Source organism: Mytilus edulis, chromosome 12 (assembly GCF_963676685.1).
Source record: "Mytilus edulis chromosome 12, xbMytEdul2.2, whole genome shotgun sequence".
NCBI classification, from domain to species: Eukaryota; Metazoa; Mollusca; class Bivalvia; order Mytilida; family Mytilidae; genus Mytilus; species Mytilus edulis.
In genome coordinates, this window is record NC_092355.1 from 3,520,547 (window position 1) to 3,540,742 (window position 20,196).

Consider the following 20,196-nt stretch of genomic DNA (forward strand, 5'->3'; position numbering starts at 1 on the left):
ATTGTTGAAGGCCATAAGGTTATAGGTGTTTACATCAATGTTATTTGGTTTCTTGTGGATTGTTGTCTCATAGCCAACCATACCACATATACTTTTAAAAGTATAAAGAAACATTTGTATATATCAATTTTTACAATCATATTATTTCTTTATTTAAATCTAAAAAACTGGTTTCACTCTCCCTTGTAATTAGATTCATATGTGATGTTCTGGTTACCATTAGTATCCACGTCTCCATAGTTACAATTGTTTGCTTCTGTTCATTTGACAATGTCTTTACTTATGAATATCTCTATATTGCCAATTTTAGAACCGGTTTCACTTTCCCTGTCACTGAAATCATCTTTGATGTGCTTGTTACCAACTGGATTTACTTTCCAATGGTAACACTTGACTTGACTGTATCCCTGTCAATGTATATTCTGTGTACCTTCTGTGTCTGGATACCCTTAGTTTCTAGTGCTTCCACGCTATTTCCGTCAGTATCCTTTTTCAGGGATGTGCTCCATATTTATGTTCGACACTATATTGCTAATTTTTAACTAATTTCACCTTCCATGTCAATTTATTTCATGGTAACGATTGATTTTGACTGCATCCCTGTCATTGTTTCTTCTGTTCCTTCTGTGTCCAAATTATCCAGGTTACTCTTAGTTTCCATTGCTTCCATTATGTTACCTTCAGGTTCCATTATCAACAGAGGTGCTCCATTTTTGTCCATTTCCTTAACCTGATCAAACCCTTTGCCAGTTTTGATCATGTTATTAAACATTGAGGCTCTGGTAACAACTTTCAGTTTGTGAGCATGTTTTAAGTGTTTATGCACATTCTCTCTTACTTTACATGTGTAAGAACATAAATGGCAACTAAATGGTCTTTCATCCTGTAAAATAACAAGTGTTTACAATGACAACAGTTGAGCAGTTTTTACAATAAGATTAGGATCATGAAAAATTGCTAACTATAATCCATTCTCTATTATTAAAGTCTTCTCTTTTCGTCTGAGTGTTTACTACATGTATTTACAACAACAGCAACCTTTAATTCACTCAACCGTGAAATTCCGGTTATTTTGACTTTTTAAATATATGTGATGCTATAAGGAGTTGCATACATGCAAAATAAGTTCTACCCTAACAATAGTTTCTGAGATATATGATGTCAACACAATCATTTTTGTAAATTGTAAAATTGAGAATGGAAATGGGGAATGTGTCAGAGACAACAGCCGAAGGCCACCAATGGGTCTTCAATGCAGAGTGAAACTCACGCACCTGGAGGCAAGCTTTAGCATACTTGCTTCGGCATACTTTTACCAAGAAGGGGAGCAGTTGAGCAGTTCTCACCATAAAATTATGGCTGCAGCTTGGATTTACAAATTGTGAGGTTATTGATAAGACTGCAATTTCTGTGGCAGAAAGTTTGACATAGGGATAGTGATCTGACGCTTGCTAACTTTTTAAAAGCTTAATATTTTAGAGGGTGAAATACTTGACTGCTTTATACATTGTATACAGATGCCTTATGTTATGAAGTTTTAGTCTGTCATATGTCAAATGTCTATGGTCTGGTTGTTATCTAACTGACACATTCCCCAATTCCATTCTTAATTTTATTGTCCATGACCTCATTTTCAAGGTTCAGTGACTACTTGAAAAAATAAATAAGATTTGTTGTAATGTTAATTTCTTTCTAATTATGAGTAAGGATAACTATATTTAGTTTGGGCAAGCCTTGCAAGGTCCTCATGCCCGACAGACAGTTTTCATATGACCCCAACCTCATTTAATGGTTCTGTGTACAAGGTTAAGATTTCATTGTCCATATATCAGATACTATAAGCAATATGTATACTATATTTGGTGTATGGTATGATTGTAAGGTGTACCTGTCCAACTGGCAGGTGCCATATGACCTTTACCTCATTTTCATAATTCAGTGGTCAAAGCCGACATGCAGATAATACTCACAGAATGTCTGTTGCTCATGTGTCTTTTTAAAGCTATCTTGGTTTTCCCCTCATAGTCACAAAGTGTGCATTTATATCTTTTGGCTACAAATGTAAACCATTCTGTGTTCAAAACATGTCAATGTACAATTTCAACATTTCTATTTACCTTGAATTCATTTATATATATATGGATAATGGATTTAGGTAAATTTGTATTTCGGTGGAGATGTTGTGGCAAGTGAAAGCCATGAACACCCCTGTCCATTGCTGTAGATTAGTTTTTGTGGCAAGTGAAAATCGTGAAGACAATTGTCTCTTGTAACTTATTAGTGTTGTCGGTTGGATGTTACATTGACCCTTTTCTTTTTATATCTAAACATAAAAATTCTACATAGTCAGTACTTTCAATACTTTGTCTTTAAACTTAAAGTCATAAAATCTAGGGGCCAAAGTAGTTACTACTGTAATCACTAGCCAGTCAACACTGAGGTTGTGAGTTCGAACCTCGCTCATGCAGATGCACTCAACTCCAATCCTAATTGACTAGGATTGTCAGTTTTCCTACCGAAGGTCAGTGGTTTTCTATGTGTACACAAGCTTCCTCCACCAATAAAAACTCAAAAAAAAAATCAAATGGTAAAATCTATCTACTCACCTGAATGCACAGTATGTATGTGTTGACGTAAACTAGAACTACTTTTACATGTCTTCTCACATTGTGAACATTTGTACTGTTCCACTGCAAAAAACAAAAAAAAGTTGCAATGAATTTCTTATAATCAATTCCCTAAAAGAATATGTATAATTCTGAAAGAAAAATTTCTCATGCAACTTGACATTTTTTTAATGTTCTTCTTAACCCAGATGGCTGAAACTTTGATAGTTTATGAAGAAATATGGTATATTTAAAGCTTAAATTTTTAATAATATACATGTTTTATATTGTCATTTTGAGGCCTTTTATATATAGCCGACTATGCGGTGTGGGCTTTGCTCATTGTTGAAGGTCGTACGTTGACCTATAGTTATTAATTTCTGTGTCATTTGGTCTCTTGTGGAGAGTTTTCTCATTTGCAATAATGTCACATCTTCTTTTTTTATGTTAATGCACTATTAGTGAGGATCAATATTAAGCATATGTACTGTTTGTGTGTAGATCAATTTCGTACATTTTGTAAACAGTTTTGTCAATGATGAAAAAGAGGACCACAAGCAAAGTGTGTATTAATTACACACATGCAGTGGCGGATCCAGGGGGGGGGGGGGGGTTCTGGGGGTTGGAACCCCCTTTTTTTGGGCCGATCAATGCATTTGAATGGGTGCATATAGTTGGAACCCCTCCTTCACTCTGGGTTGGGAACCCCCCCTTTTTAAAATGGCTGGATCGGCCACTGCACATGTGTATGAACTGTGTGTTTGTATCAATTACACACATGTTCAATGTACTGTGTGTGTGTGTGTATTTTAAAATTACATACATTCTAATGTACTGGTATTGTGTATCAACTTGTGGTCATTTAGCTGCTTTGTTATGAAGCAATAAAAATCACATTGGTTACAAACCAACCTAAAAAAGAAAATATGATATCAATTTAAACTGGCTTAACTAAGACAGACATTTAAAACTGAATAACCTAAAACAGACAACAAAATATGATATCAATTTAAGCAGATTTTACTAAGACAGACCATATACAATATTAGGTCAATGAAAGAAAAATATAAACATTTTTGTATGAGGTTAAGAAACTTGGGAAGGACGAGGTTTTTAACGAGCCCTTCCCCACTTTCATGCCAAATACAAAAAAGTTTATATTTTTATGACATTGACCTTATATTGTTTTTATACTGCAAATTAAATTAAATCAATATAAAAAAGAAGATGTAGTATGATTGCCAATGAGACAACTAATACATTGATAACTTTTTAAATCGTAAAACAAGTGTTCCATGATGAAATTGACATTGCACAAAATATAGCTGTGTCACTATATTTAGGAAATAAACACAACTAGTTGCAGTATAAAACATAATATAATTTAAAACTGACTAAACTAAAACACAACAATATATGATACCAATTTAAACAGATTTTAATTTTAACTAAGACAGCATATGATATCATTGAAAACGGACTTCATTTTGGTCTTTTGTGGATAGTTGTCTCATTGGCCATCATACCACATCTTCTTTTTTATATTAACTTAAACAGACAACATGATATCAATATAAACGGAACGTAACTTAAACATGATATCAATATAAATGGACTGTAACTTAAACAGTCAATAACATGCTATCAATTCTAACTGACTTCCCCTAATGAAGTTGTGTGTTTACATTGATTGATTGATGCAAATAAACCTAAACACACAACGTTCCTACACTGATACATGACATGATTGCCTAACATTTTCAAGTATCAAGACTTGTTCATGATCTAATCAAATATTAGGCTGTAGGATCAAACAATAAAATGCTTCGCTGAGGGCAGCCTGATATGAACGCAGTGGTCGAACCCTTAACAGTACCCCATCACATCCAGTGGCAAGCTAAATGCATATTCAAGACAAGAATAATTATGCGAACATGAAATGGAACTCTGCTTTTTACTAGACTGGCAAGCAGATTTTTAATGAGGGTTGAGACCTCGTAAACCCCGCAGCAATTTTGTGCCTGTCCCAAGTCAGGAGCCTCTGGCCTTTGTTAGTCTTGTATGATTTTTAATTTTAGTTTCTTGTGTATAATTTGGAGTTTAGTATGAAGTCCATTATCACTGAACTAGTACATATATGTTTAGGGACCAGCTGAAGGACGCCTCAGGGTGCGGGAATTTCTCACTGCATTGAAGACCTATTGGTGACCTTCTGCTGTTGTCTGTTTTATGGACGGGTTGTTGTCTCTTTGACACATTCCCCATTTCCATCCTCAATTTTATTTTCTCCAAAATGCTGCATGCTTAACAAACCACGCTGCATGCTTAACAAACCACGCTGCATGCTTAACAAACCACGCTGCATGCTTAACAAACCACAGATGCATTTTACAGTTACTGTAGAAATTTTACACCAAGAGGCACTCTCATGTCATAATTCACAATATTTCTTTCAATTATTTTTCTATTATCTTTAAATAATTTGACTTACTTTTTCTGTTTTATTTCAATACCATGTTTTTTGTGTAGATGTAAATCCAAATGGAAAGATGAATCTGTTTTGTAAGGACATAAGTGGCAAACAAAAGGACTTCCATGTGTAGATATCATATGTTTCTGAAATGTATTGAAGATGAATTCCATTTCATCTTAGTGTGTCAAAATATGAGGAACTTACACAGTGTAGATCAACAATTACAAAGAAATATTACTGGTCCAGACCAAGTGTGTTCCAATTTATTGAACTTTTAAGTTTAAAGAACAACAAACAGTTAACCAATCTAGGAAAATACATTTTTACTGCATTTAAAGTCAGAGACAATATCATAACATGCATAACACGAACATACTCTGTCTGTTTACTTTTTGACTTTGAAATTTTGTATTGACACCGATGAACTTCAAGGTAATAAAGAATTTGAATTTGAAATAAATTTCTATGGATATAATAATTAGTGATAAAACATAAATTAGGCTATTATTTTTTCTTTTGAACTGTTTTACCTTTGTCATTTCGAGGCCTTTCACAGCTCACTTTGTCATATAGGCTTTGATCATTGTTGAAGGCCATACAGTGACTTATAAATGTTAATTACTTTGTCATTAGTCTCTTTAGAGAACCAAGAATTCAGGCACGAGTGAAAAGAACATTCAAGAAAGTAGTAAATATTTAAAATAAAATATCTTTGTCATTATGGTGAAACAATTTGTTAGTCCTATTTGATTGTTTTACACTCGTCATTTTGGCCTCTTTATAGAATGCTGTTTGGTGTGAGCCAAGGGTCTGTGGTGAAGGCCATACTTTGACCTATTGTAAGGTGTAATCAGATGAGGTGAAGGCCATACTTTGACCTATTGTAAGGTGTAATCAGAAGAGGTGAAGGCCATACTTTGACCTATTGTAAGGTGTAATCAGAAGAGGTGAAGGCCATACTTTGACCTATTGTAAGGTGTAATCAGACGAGGTGAAGGCCATACTTTGACCTATTGTAAGGTGTAATCAGACGAGGTGAAGGCCATACTTTGACCTATTGTAAGGTGTAATCAGACGAGGTGAAGGCCATACTTTGACCTATTGTAAGGTGTAATCAGAAGAGGTGAAGGCCATACTTTGACCTATTGTAAGGTGTAATCAGAAGAGGTGAAGGCCATACTTTGACCTATTGTAAGGTGTAATCAGACGAGGTGAAGGCCATACTTTGACCTATTGTAAGGTGTAATCAGACGAGGTGAAGGCCATACTTTGACCTATTGTAAGGTGTAATCAGATGAGGTGAAGGCCATACTTTGACCTATTGTAAGGTGTAATCAGACGAGGTGAAGGCCATACTTTGACCTATTGTAAGGTGTAATCAGACGAGGTGAAGGCCATACTTTGACCTATTGTAAGGTGTAATCAGACGAGGTGAAGGCCATACTTTGACCTATTGTAAGGTGTAATCAGACGAGGTGAAGGCCATACTTTGACCTATTGTAAGGTGTAATCAGATGAGGACGTTTTAATATTTTTATCCTCAAGTTCGTTTCAGTTTTCTGGGGTTTGAAGAGCTACGCAGAATTTCTAAAGTCAAAAAGTCTATGCAATACTAACAAATATAAAACAAATACTACAATTAATGAATTTCAACACCAATCAACCTAACCTAATCCTGGTAGCTTAAAAACTATTTAAAACCCTTTCAGTCTGATACTTGTCAAAACGAAATGTTTGGAGCTATAAGCTGAAACCTAAAGGTATGGAACTGGGCTGAAACTAAATGTATGGAACCTATTAGAAAACTAATATATGAAACAAATTTAAACTATGTAAACATTTCGTATGAAACCTTGTTGAAAAAAATGTACATGTATATAACTGTCAGAACAAAAAGGTAGGACTAAGGCATGGTGTGTCAGCAAACACTCAGTGCAATAGTGAGAGATGTGTAATGCAAAACCCTAGCACCAGCCCTATTTGGACAATTTCAGCCTTTCAATATTCTGACAGCAGGTTTCAAACACTTCATTCCACTGAAATTACACCTTCTGCCTGCTTTAAACTATTTCCTATTCAACAATGTTGATCTGGTTTGACGGATGTCTGGATCTGCTTACCCTTCCGGAGTACCTGAGATCACCCCTAGCTTTTGGTGGGGTTAGTGTTGCTTATTCTTTAGTTTTCCATGTTGTGTTATGTGTACTATTGATTGTGACTGTTTGTCTTTTTCATTTTTAGCCATGGCGTTGTCAGTTTATTTTCGATTTATGAGTTTGACTATCCCTCTGGTATCTTTCGTCCCTCTTTAATACAAATGACAACTTTAACTGAATAGCTACCCACTATTTATACTAGTAACCCGGAAGAGAGCACCCTAGCAACAACTGTACAGGTAATGATTCTTATAGCAACCAAGGATAAAGGGATGATGTCAACCATAAAAAGATCGAAATGGGAAAATTCATACAGAAATCAGAAAAATTATAACATTCTTGTAACTTCGTAACACTATAATTGCAAACTTTTTATGCATTGTGACTTGGATGAATAGTTGCCTCACTGGCACACATAGCACATCTTATTAATATTCAATCTACTATGGAATTCTTATGGTTTCTATGGTAACATAAAAAATTGAAAACAACACGTTTAATAATTTCTTGCATCTGAAGTGCTTTTCTGGATTTACCTTCATCAGGAACGCTCAAAGCCAAACATTTGAAATTCCGAGAATGAATAAGTACCGAAAATCATTGAAAAGCTATGTGAAGATCGATATAACAAAAATACCTAAAATAAATAGCCAAATTCATCTTCAGTCATCTTTACCTGAAGGAGTTGAAACCTTAAGTTTCTTAATAATTTCAATAAAATACACCTACCCGTAATTCCATTTTGCATTCAAATATCTTATTACAAATGCTGCATGTTTTGACTTTAGAACCTGAATGTTGTAATCTGATATGTCTCTGTAATGAATGCTCGCCAGCCAACGATGCTCCACAAATCTCACACATTCTTTGTATCTCTTTCTTTCCAACATGCCCTCTGACATGAATATACATAAATAAACAAAGAGTTGTATAGTTGCAGCCCTGTTAAAAAAAATATCTGACATGAATATACATAAATAAACAAAGAGTTGTATAATTGCAGCCCTGTTCAAAAATAATAATATCATTTTCACACAAAAATCCAATTTACTGTTTATACATTGTAATAAAGAAAATAACTGCTGTTGTCAACACTTGGGATAATGAGGGCTGTTCCAAAAAATATTATGCCCCCCCCCCCCCACACACACTAGGGATGACACTTTTTAACCCCCACCACCCACAGAAAGATTTTTTTTTAGAACAAACTGTCTTTATCAGGGCCTTTTATAGCTGACTATGCGGTATGGGCTTTGCTCATTGTTGAAGGCCATACGGTGACCTATAGTTGTTAATGTCTCTGTCATTTTGGTCTCTTGTGGACAGTTGTCTCATTGGCAATCATACCCCATCTTCTTTTTTATATTTGCATTTTGGTATTTCAAATACAACCACCCACATACCAATTTCAAAAATAAAATGCTTTCCCTGGGGGAACATAGTATATTCTGGGACAGCCCTGGCAGTAAAGATATATGCTATAAATTCAGAAATAATAAGTGCATTTCTTATTAAAATTGTAAGAAGGGAAGGGTTGGTGCCTTCTAACCAATTAAACCCAGCCACATTCTACGTGTTCTATATGTGCCCGTCCCAAGTCAGGAGCCTGTAGTTTAGTGGTTGTTGTTGTTTTATGTCTGTAATATTTGTTTTTCATAAATTGTTTTGTTATAAATTTGGCTGCTAGTTTTCTCTATTGATTCGTTTCATATTCTTCATGTCAGAGACTTTCACACCGACTATATGGTAGATTTTTTCTTGTTGAAGGCCGTAGGGTTGTCTATAGTTTCTAACATCCAATTCATTTCAACTTCGGTGGAAACTTGTCTCATTGGTAATGAAACCACATCTCCTATTTTTATAACAACCTGAGCACAGTCGAGGCTGGAGTGCCTGGAAAGAACAACTGACGTTTGAGTGGAAAACTGACGATTCTTATCAAATAAGATTGAAGTGGACCACACTTATCATGTGACCTTTGTGTGGGATTGGAACTCACAACCTTAATGTTGACACGCTAGTCAAATGTTAACAGTCATTTGACTATTTAAACCACTCTGCTACCAACTTGATGATAACAATAAATTCAGAAATTATTGCAATATTTTTAATTATTACGGAAAATGTGACAGATTTATAAACACAATAACTTAAACTCACATTTTAGTCTAAACAAATAATAAACAGGATTTTTCTCAATATCGCAAAAATTAAAATTGCGTTTTAGTCTAAAAAATTAAAATGGCAATAATAAATTGATGCAATACTTTCTGAATTTATAGTACCGGTACCTAAAAAGTAACAGATAACGTGTTTGTAACTTAGTGTAAATACAGATTTTTATAAGAATTTAGTGTAAATATAGAGTTTTAAAAGTGTCTCATAAGTAAGTTTTATGGCTGGGTATTGATTGAATGTTTTATGTGATGATATGTATATTGTGTACTTTATTATGTCAATCAATATATATGTGACACTATAATAAAATAAATTTATTATTATTAAATATTTATAAGGTTATTTTCTTTAAATGAAAACTTATCATTTTTCACCATTTGAAGGGTTTTACAGAACCGGTTTTACACATGTCATTTTTGGGGCACTTTATAGCTTACGGTTTCGGTGTGAGCCAAGGCTCTGTGTCAAAGACGTACTTTGACCTATTATTGTTTACTTTTACAAATTGTGACTTGGATGAGAGAGTAGTCTCATTGGCACTCATACCACATTTTTTATATTTATTAACACATTATACCTGAAATGTACATTTCTGCAATGGATATCTATCAGGACAAGCTACTGCTTCATCATGTTTTCTGTACATATGTTTAGCCAGATCTCGTTTCCATGGTCCCACCCAATCACAAAGTTCACATTGTTGTTGATTTTGGTGGTTTTCCAGCCAGTGTTGTTTATAAGATTGGTCTCCAGAAGTATAACGAAAGTCACATTTTCTACATTTCTGTTTTCTTATCTTTATCTGTCCTGCTAGATCTATATTATCAATGTTTTCAGAATGATCAGTTAACTCCAGGGAGATCTTACTTGTATCATCCATTTTGATAGCTGATTCAGTAGGATCACAGGTAGCCTTTTCTACTTTCTTTTTAGTTTTTCTTCTCTTTACAGATTCCTCTTTTTTACCATTAGTTGTAATTCTTCTTTTTCTTATGAGGTTTTTCTGTATATTTTCTCCATCTTTTAATTTTTTATTGTTTTCTTCAAGTTTTGTGTTATTTTTTCCGTCTTTTTGGTTCATAACACTTATGTTATTGTCTGACACAAAAGCTAGGTCACCCCCATCAACAATATACATGTTTTGATCTGGAATATCTTGAGCCTCCTCTTTAATATGATTTGAACTATATAAATTTTCAATAATCTGGTCTTGATCCTGGTTAGAGTTTGAAGTACATGTATTTAAAGCATCATCAATGACTGGTTTCTGGTCCAGGATGTGACTGGATTCATACCAGTTGTCTGTACTGTTTACTGTCATTTGCTCTTTCTGATTGGATATAAACTGGTTTTCAACAATTTGAAATTGTTCATCAATAAGACTAGAATTAGTCTGATTAAGTAAAGACTGCCCCTGTTTTTGAATATCATTTTTCTGTAGCATAATTTCCTTCAGAGTAAATTCATTTTCTAAGCAGTTATCTCCCTTTAGGCATTTATCTTCCTTTGTGTGAACTAATGGTGAATTTGAAGAGTATCCTGGACAATGTTCTTCTTCCATATTCACAAATGGTTCGTTTTCTTCCGTATTCACAAATGGTTCATCTTCTTCACATTGTAATTGTAAAAGGGGTGAATTTGGTGAACTTACAGTTGATTCATCAGAGCTTAATTGTTCAGTACAAATAGGTTCTCTTAGAGGAATTTTTATATCTGAAGGTATATTACATTGTTCCGATTCGCGACAAACTGTCTGTATCGAAGAAACATCTGTAAATATATTTGTAGCACTGTGACTGTACTGTACTTGCGAATGACCTTTTGTTTTGAGACGGGTACCATCTTTCTCCGGTAATGACTGTACTTGAGAGTGATTGTTTGTATTACAATGGGTACCATCTTTCTTTAGTACTGACTGTACTTGAGAGTGAGTGTTTGTACTGAGACAGGTACCATCTTTCTTAAGTACTGACTGTACTTGAGAGTGAGTGTTTGTACTGAGACGGGTACCATCTTTCTTTAGTACTGACTGTACTTGACAGTGAGTGTTTGTACTGAGACAGGTACCATCTTTCTCCGGTAATGACTGTACTTGAGAGTGATTGTTTGTATTAAAATGGGTACCATCTTTCTTTAGTACTGACTGTACTTGAGAGTGAGTGTTTGTACTGAGACGGGTACCATCTTTCTTTAGTACTGACTGTACTTGAGAGTGAGTGTTTGTACTGAGACAGGTACCATCTTTCTCCAGTACTGATCGTAACAGTACTAAATTACCTGCTGGTTTACCATACTGATCCATCGTCTCAAGATTACTGTTAACTGACTGTAAACCATCCTTCAGAGGAAGAGGCGATTCCTGTGGAATCTGTGTTGACAAAGGTCCATCATAAGACAGTGGGTTTGTTAAGGAAGCGACCTTTGAATTTATAAATGGGAAGGATCCTCTGTTCACCATTGTTTCATTGGAATTTAAATGTTGAAAATGACTGTTTGCAGCTGTTTGCAGCTGTGTAGAACTTCCATTTGTTGATCCTACTAGAAAGTGACAGTTTGTGTTCTGCAGCTGTGAAGTTCCATTTGTTGATCCTATTAGTCTTGGGCCAATCAAATTTGGTTTTACACCTAGTGATGCAGAAACATTACAATTGACTCCTGATTGGCTGTTTGTAGGCTGTTGATTGGTTGAAATATATGGCCTAGATAAATCAATACAGTTTTGCTTCAAATAATATTCCAACATTGAAGCAGCCACCTGAAGTTGCCATGCTGAACATAAAGCTAAAAAGCCTGGTACCTGTTCTATATCTATGTTAATTACACCGAGGTAAAGAAATTGTAATACAGAATTTACATCCCGTCTTGTGAACTCAGGGCAGTTAATATAGACGATAGAATTCATACCATTGTTTCTTTGAGTGAATACTTGATTGCATAATACTGTACTTGCACCTGATGCCAGAATTACAGAGTGGCCTTTAACGTGTCCATCTTTTGCTATAATAGTGACATCACATAGAGTTTCTTTTTGTTGGAAGGATTGTAGTGTAATTAAAACTGTATCTCTATGTCCACCTACTTGTATATTTATTCTGGACATTATCAAAGATCATTGGATTCAGGTGTAAGAGACTTACATTCTACTTGCAACTGAAATGAATAAATATAAATTAATTTTTAAATAAGAATGTATCCATTGATAGAATATGGATGCCCTAATTGTACTGTTTTGCTATGTTCAGTGGACAATTAAATTGGAGTGAAAACTCTTAATTTTGCATTAAAATTAGAAAGATCATATCATATATATTAGGAAACATATATATATATACTAAGTTTCCAGTTGATTGGACTTCAAAAAAACTTTTCCATTTGCACAGGTTTGTCTGTACTCAGAGTAAAATGTGTGATGTTAATACGGTTATATCAATAATATTAGCTGAAAGGTTATAATGATCAACCTTAAACAAAAATGGCTGTATTTACACCTCAATATATAATACTCATCTGAGTAAAGACTAAAACCTGAGCATTTGGGAAAGGATTACGATACAATGTATGACACATCCAATAAATATTTAAAAGTTACAGATAACAGGCTATTATTTGAACTTGGAATTATTTTTAATTATGGAATTTGTATAATTTCTTGTGTTTAAAATTTTTAATAAATTTCATGTTTATTTGGTATTATAATCTTTTAAGCGGTTAATAACACTTTCCATACAAAATATTTTGGTTAGATAGTGTTGTGTGCGGCACAGTACATTCTATTGAAAATATTCTATTTTCTTTGTAATAGAAAGTGTTGTGCGCAGCACAGAACATTTCAGTACAGAATAAACATGGAATTTATTAAAAATTTCTATTAACAAGAAATCAAGTAAATTCCATAATTAAAAATAATTCCAAGTTCAAATAATAGCCTGTTAGATGCACTTTGTGTTTCAGAAAGATGAAATCCTTTTTGTGGTATTTTGATGGGAATTATTTTCTGTTCCTTCAGAAGGTGTAAAATAAACAAAGTTCAATGACTTGAACCTTTGAGATGCTCCCTTTCACTCTCAGGTAACTTGAACCTTTGAGATGCTCCCTTTCACTCTCAGGTAACTTGAACCTTTGAGATGCTCCCTTTCACTCTCAGGTAACTTGAACCTTTGAGATGCTCCCTTTCACTCTCAGGTAACTTGAACCTTTGAGATGCTCCCTTTCACTCTCAGGTAACAACTGTATTGTATTTTATCATATATTAAGTACAAAAAACAGCAATTTTGTATATATAATATAGGTTCTTTTTTCCAGTCTGTATCACCTACCCTGTATGGCATATATACCGGGTATTACTCTTTATTATATATACTTAATAGTAAATACAGATAATTTGTATGTGTAATACAATTAATGGCAAGCATGCTGTATCAGTCACCCGTGATGATATCGATATCAGCACAGTTGCAAAAGCTTTATCACACCTTTAATCTGTATGACGTCACGTCATCAATTGCAGTCACTATTGCATTTTTTTAGCTTTATCAAATCCCTAATCTGTATGGCGTCATGTCAAACCTATAATCTGTATGACGTCATGTCAAACCTATAATCTGTATGACGTCATTTCAAAACTCCTTATCTATATGACGTCATGTCACATAAAAAACATCTACTTGAGGTAAATGTATATAATAAAGTGTATATGATATGGCTTTTTCAATATCACACACCGTATCAACCCCCAACCAATATAATCCCTCGAGCAGAGCTCTTGGGATTATATTGGTGTCTCGGGTTGATACGGATGCAATATTGAAAAAGCCATATGATATTCTCTATGTATTGCATAGCTAAACCCGTATCACATACAGAATGTGGCCATAAGTATTTGTCACTTGAGATTTTTCACTATATACATGTATTGTACATGTATATAATACTACATTTTTTCAAAAAAATATTTTGGGGTCATTTTTTGTTTGATTTTAAGCAACTTGCAATTGGTACCAATAGACAATGATAGAAGCAGAATTGTCACAGGTTTATTTGTTTATAATTTTTGGGGGAATCATTTTAATTTTTACAAGATAAACACAAATATTATTTTCTTTTCAGAAATTCACTATATATATATATTCAACCAAATTAAATTATAAAATTTTATTGTATGTGTTCACATCAAGAGAAAACAAAAACAACTGAAGACAAAACTATAACCAAATAAACAAACATACTTTACACAATTCTGCGTCTTTTAAGGCCTTCTTAATAAAATCCAACTATAGATGCCTTCAAAATATTTTTTTGAAAAAATGTGTTTCTATTTGTAATATATATAGCAAAAAATTGCAGGTAACAAATACATTTGGCCAGGTACTGTACCTGGCATGATGTCATAAATCGAATGATGTCAATGTTTGACCTATGACGTCCAATAGCTGTATTTGCTGGCATAGGAAAAAAATGTCCTATCATTTCAACTTAAATTGTAATTTTTCAAAAAATTATTACCCAGCAATTAACTTTACAATGTACAACCGATTTTCATAAAATCGATGCAATAAGATGTTATACTGCCCACCTACTGCCCGTACTGATCATACTTTTTTAATTTGGTTAAATTATATACATAGCAAACTTTTCTAGAATTTTTTTTTTTGGTGTTAACCTCGTCAGAAAATTAAAATGACCATGAATAATATCATCACCAAATAAACAATAAAACTTTAAACATTTCTACATCTTATGATATTTATTTGATATAAATCAGTCATGCTGTTATATGGCAATATTTTTTTGAAAAATATTAATTTTCGTTGAAATGATAGCCTTGGACATTATTGTTAGTGAATGTATTTAAATACAGTGTCTTTAAAGTATATTGAGAATGTAATATACTAATAAAGTTATAGGGGACAGAACCATGTGGATATTAAGCAAATAAGGATCAACTGGCAAAATGCAGGGAAATCATGTTTTTTTCTTGCTTACATACAGTATATTATATCTTCTTCTTCTTCCTCCATATACTAGTACTGCCCCCATAAACTTTCTGACAACTTTTCACACAATTTGAAAAAACAGATATCCCAATCCCATGAATCTGGTTCTACTAAAATGTATGATAAACAGAATAATACATGGCAAAATCTGTATTGCATGCTGTATTACCTCTCGACCAAAAGCAGCCCTTGGGACCTTCAGTTCAGCCCTCAGACAGATATTGGTTTCTTGTGGTGATACATCAAGTGATACAGATTTTGCAATGTATTAATCTATATGAATTGTATTGAATTATCATCATTGACTTGGACAATAGAAGAACAATATTTACATTAATCATATATTTAGTATCTAATAAAGGTTTCTTTTCCCAGTCTGTATCACCTACCCTGTATCGCATAGCTAAACCTGTATCCCATACCCCATATACATGTATCTCATGGCAAAACCTGTATCGCATACCTGGGATGACCTCATAATTCGAATAACATCAACGTTGAATTATGACGTCAACGTTTTACCTATTTGCAGTGGCTGTATTGCCTGGCATAAAAAAATAAAATGAGTTCTCACTAAAAAAATATCCTATCATTTCAGCTAAAATCGATATTTTTCAAAAAATTGTTACCCAATAATTTACGAAAAAAGACACAAAAAGATGTAGAAATATTAAAAGTTTATTTAGTCATAATTTTCATGAAGTTTGTTTTCATTACCTGATGGGTAAAACAGAAATGCATTTTTTTACGATTGTAATTAGGTAAAAATAAATAGCAAACTTTTCAAGAAATATTTTTCTTGGTTTTCACCTTGTCAGAAAATTAAAACGATCATGAATATATAATATCCAGTCAGAGCTCAGACATAAACAAGTAGATTTTTGTTTTTGAGATAAAGAAGTCAAAACATGTATTTATCATAAAAATGTGTTTTCAATTTTAGACTTATCAAAGTCAGAAAATGACAGACTTGTTCAGGTCTATTTATGTTGATGAAAAAACTTAATTTCATTTATTGGCCAAACTACACCACCTATTTCAGCAAAAACCTGTCTGAGAGTTCACAAGGACTTGAGCTATCTATATTTAATTGTCTAATTGAACATCTTTACTAAACACAGATGTTTTACCTCATTAAGTGTGGTTCCAGGTGGTTGCATTGTAAGGTTAATTAACATTATCTTCGATTCTTTAGAAACTCATTCATATTTTTCTTTAGAAGACAAAGCATTGTCTTTCAATGTTGTCATTATTTGATTTAGATGCATGACCTCCTTATAAATATGCGTGGGTCTTGAAGTTAACCAATTTTGATCACTTATCGACTTCTAGGAGTCTATATTTGCAACTTTTTGATTCTGGTCACATATTTCTTGATTAACAATATTTGACTTATTAAAGTCGTATTTTGTCTTGCATTAAAAAGGGAGACAAATCCTAAAACTTACAAATTTAGACCTCTATGAGTGAAAGTTATTTACGTCTGAGCTCTGACTGATATCATTGCCAAATAAACAATAAAACTTTAATCATTTCTACATCTTGCGATATTTATTTGATAAATTATATTTTTAGCTGAAAAAATAGGACAGTATACTATCGTTAGTGGATGCATTTTAATACGAGGTCTTAAACGTATATTGATAATGCAATAAAGTAATAGGGGACGATGTGGATATTAAGCAAATAAGGAAGTCTATAAAAGAAACGAGTTAGCTGGAAAAAAACAGGAAAATCCTAAACTTCTTTTCTTGCTTATAATTTCGGACGATTAAAAAATGAATATCCCATGAATTTGATTCTATTAAGATACATGATAAACAGAATAATACATGGCAAGATCCGTATCGCATGCTGTATCACCACTCGACCAATATCAGTCCTGAGGGCCGAAGGTTTCTTCTGATGATACAGCATGCGATACAGATTTGGCCATGTATTATTCTATATATACAAAACAATAACTCAGAGGTCAGAGTCAAAGGTAATTCTGGTGTTTCTTTAGCATGTTCAGTGAATAATAGCACTGGCTATCATATGGTTACAATACACAAATGTATTTGAAAGTGTTACACTTCTGACATTTTGAGGTGCATTTTTGGACATTTATACAGAGCACATACTGCTGTCATCTTTAGTAGTAAGAACATGTATAGTATCATACAAAAGACGGTCCACAAAAGACTGACAAAGGTTTGAAGGAAAGACATCATTTTTTTGTTAAATACTAAAATAGCCCATGCGGACAGTTAATTATCCGGGGAGGTGTGCAATCAAAATGTATAGAAATGAAAACCTTTCTTCTGAATATAGGACTATATGTTTAGCCTTCGGCACATCTAAACTTTCAATGTTTACTTTGCTTTTTTTACCTTTCAATAACACGGAAGTTAATGCTGCATGGTAAATACGTTACAAATGACGGTTTGGTATGTAGATCCGTATTTGTAGATAATTTTTTTAAATAACTATGGGTGCTTCATTCAAGTTTTCTTCTTTGACTGGTGAACAATGATTGGTTTTGTTACTTCTTAAATATACAGGCTAAATCAAATAAGGGTTTTACATCCAAAAAACATAAAATGAATGTAGACCTATGCATTATGGGAATGATAAAAACTGAATAAAAAAAAAAAACAGGATCAAATAGAGTGAAAAATTAAATGGCAGGACAGAGATTAAAACTAAAAAATAATGCAGAACAACATTTTTTGCCCTAGACTAGCACCTCTCTAAAAATCAAATTAAATGGTAGCTAACTTGTGAATCAATGGTCTTAAATTTTGTATTTTTTTTTATAAAATGTCAGGTCGTAATATCTCAAACAACGGGCCAGGGACTTTCTGTAAAGTCCTTGTAAATAGTCCCTGTATATAGAAAGTCCCTGCAGAGACATATAGATATAGAACTAAATTGTTTTATATGTCTGTCTAAAGTTATCTTTTAAAACCTGAGGTTCTGGTCCAGTGTGCCCATATCCTGAGACCGTATTATAGCACATACTTCATATGTCACGGTTAAAGTAGTCTCAGCAAGTTCTCATGAGAGTTCTCATCCAGTGTTCCACTTGAGATTCTGATCCAGTGTGCATTCTCATGAGATTCTGATCCAGTATGCCTTCTCATGAGGTTCTGATCCAGTATGCCTTCTCATGAGATTCTGATCCAGTGTGCCTTCTCATGCGATTTTGATCCAGTGTGCCTTCTCATGAGATTATAATCCAGTGTGTATTGTCATGAGGTTATGATTCAGTGTGTATTCTCGTGAGGTTCTGATCCAGTGTGTATTCTCACGAGGTTCTGATCCAGTGTGCCTTCACATGATGTTTTGATCTAGTGTGCCTTCTCATGAGGTTCTGATCTAGTGTGCCTTCTCATGAGATTCTGATCCAGTGTGCATTCTCATGAGGTTCTGATCCAGTGTGCCTTCTCATGAGGTTCTGATCCAGTGTGTATTGTCATGAAGTTCTAATTTAGTGTGTAGTCTCATGAGGTTCTGATTTAGTGTGCATTCTAATGAGGTTTTGATCCAGTGTGCATTCTCATGAGGTTTTGATTTAGTGTGCATTCTCACGAGGTTCTGATCCAGTGTGTATTCTCATGAGGTTCTGATTCAGTGTGAATTTTCATGAGATTCTGATACAGTGTGCATTCTCATGAGGTTCTGATTCAGTGTGCATACTCATGAGGTTCTGATCCAGTGTGCATTCTCATGAGGTTCTGATCCGTCGTGTATTCTCATGAGGTTCTGATCCAGTATGTATACTCATAAGGTTGTGATTCCGTGTGTATTCTTATGAGGTTCTGATCCAGTGTACATTCTCATGAGGATCTGATCCAGCGTACATTCTCATGAGGTTCTGATCCAGTGTGAATTCTCATGGTGGTTCTGATCCAGCGTGCATTCTCACGAGGTTCTGATCCAGTGTGTATTCTAATGAGGTTCTGATCCAGTGTGTATTCTCATGAGGTTTTAATTCAGTGTGTAGTATCATGAGGTTCTGATTCAATGTGCATTCTCATGAAGTTCTGATCCAGTGTGCATACTCATGAGGTTCTGATCCAGCGTGCATTCTCATGAGGTTCTGATCCAGTATGTATTCCAATGAGGTTCTGATCCAGTATGTATACTCATGAGGTTGTGATTCAGTGTGTATTCTTATGAGGTGCTGATCCAGTGTACAATCTCATGAGGATCTGGTCCAGCGTACATTCTCATGAGGTTCTGATCCAGTGTGCATTCTCATGGTGGTTCTGATCCAGCGTGCATTCTCACGAGGTTCTGATCCAGTGTGTATTCTAATGAGGTTCTGATCCAGTGTGTATTCTCATGAGGTTTTAATTCAGTGTGTAGTATCATGAGGTTCTGATTCAATGTGCTTTCTCATGAAGTTCTGATCCAGTGTGCATACTCATGAGGTTCTGATCCAGTGTGCATTCTCATGAGGTTCTGATCCGGTGTGTATTCTCATGAGGTTCTGATCCAGTATGTATACTCATGAGGTTGTGATTCAGTGTGTATTCTTATGAGGTTCTGATCCAGTGTACATTCTCATGAGGATCTGATCCAGCGTACATTCTCATGAGGTTCTGATCCAGTGTGCATTCTCATGGTGGTTCTGATCCAGCGTGCATTCTCATGAGGTTCTGATCCAGTGTGTATTCTAATGAGGTTCTGATCCAGTGTGTATTCTCATGAGGTTTTAATTCAGTGTGTAGTATCATGAGGTTCTGATTCAGTGTGCATTCTCATGAGGTTCTGGTCCAGTGTGCATTCTCATGAGGTTCTGA

At 34.2% G+C, this 20,196-nt stretch overlaps 1 protein-coding gene across 1 annotated transcript; it reads right to left on the minus strand.

Moving 5' to 3' along the window:
- Positions 1-123: 123 nt before the first annotated feature.
- Positions 124-17,871, minus strand: LOC139499339 (uncharacterized). The gene is made up of 8 exons (XM_071288008.1): positions 17,779-17,871; positions 9,991-12,563; positions 7,965-8,177; positions 5,098-5,222; positions 3,430-3,518; positions 2,607-2,690; positions 1,971-2,053; positions 124-883 (listed from the first exon to the last, which is right to left on the minus strand). The coding sequence occupies exons 2-8, from the start codon at positions 12,511-12,513 to the stop codon at positions 566-568; spliced, it is 3,435 nt and encodes a 1,144-aa protein (XP_071144109.1). The 5' UTR covers positions 12,514-12,563; positions 17,779-17,871; the 3' UTR covers positions 124-565.
- Between the last annotated feature and the right edge of the window lie 2,325 nt (positions 17,872-20,196).

Excerpts from the sequence above, each read along its gene's own strand:
- LOC139499339 (XM_071288008.1), bottom strand. The coding sequence starts at position 12,513 with ATGTCCAGAATAAATATACAAGTAGGTGGACATAGAGATACAGTTTTA. Across the intron at positions 3,519-5,097 it reads ATTGAAATAAAACAGAAAAA|GTTGGTTTGTAACCAATGTG; the intron begins GTAAGTCAAATT and ends TTTCTTTTTTAG. Across the intron at positions 2,691-3,429 it reads CAATACCAGTACATTAGAAT|TGGAACAGTACAAATGTTCA; the intron begins GTATGTAATTTT and ends TGTTTTTTGCAG.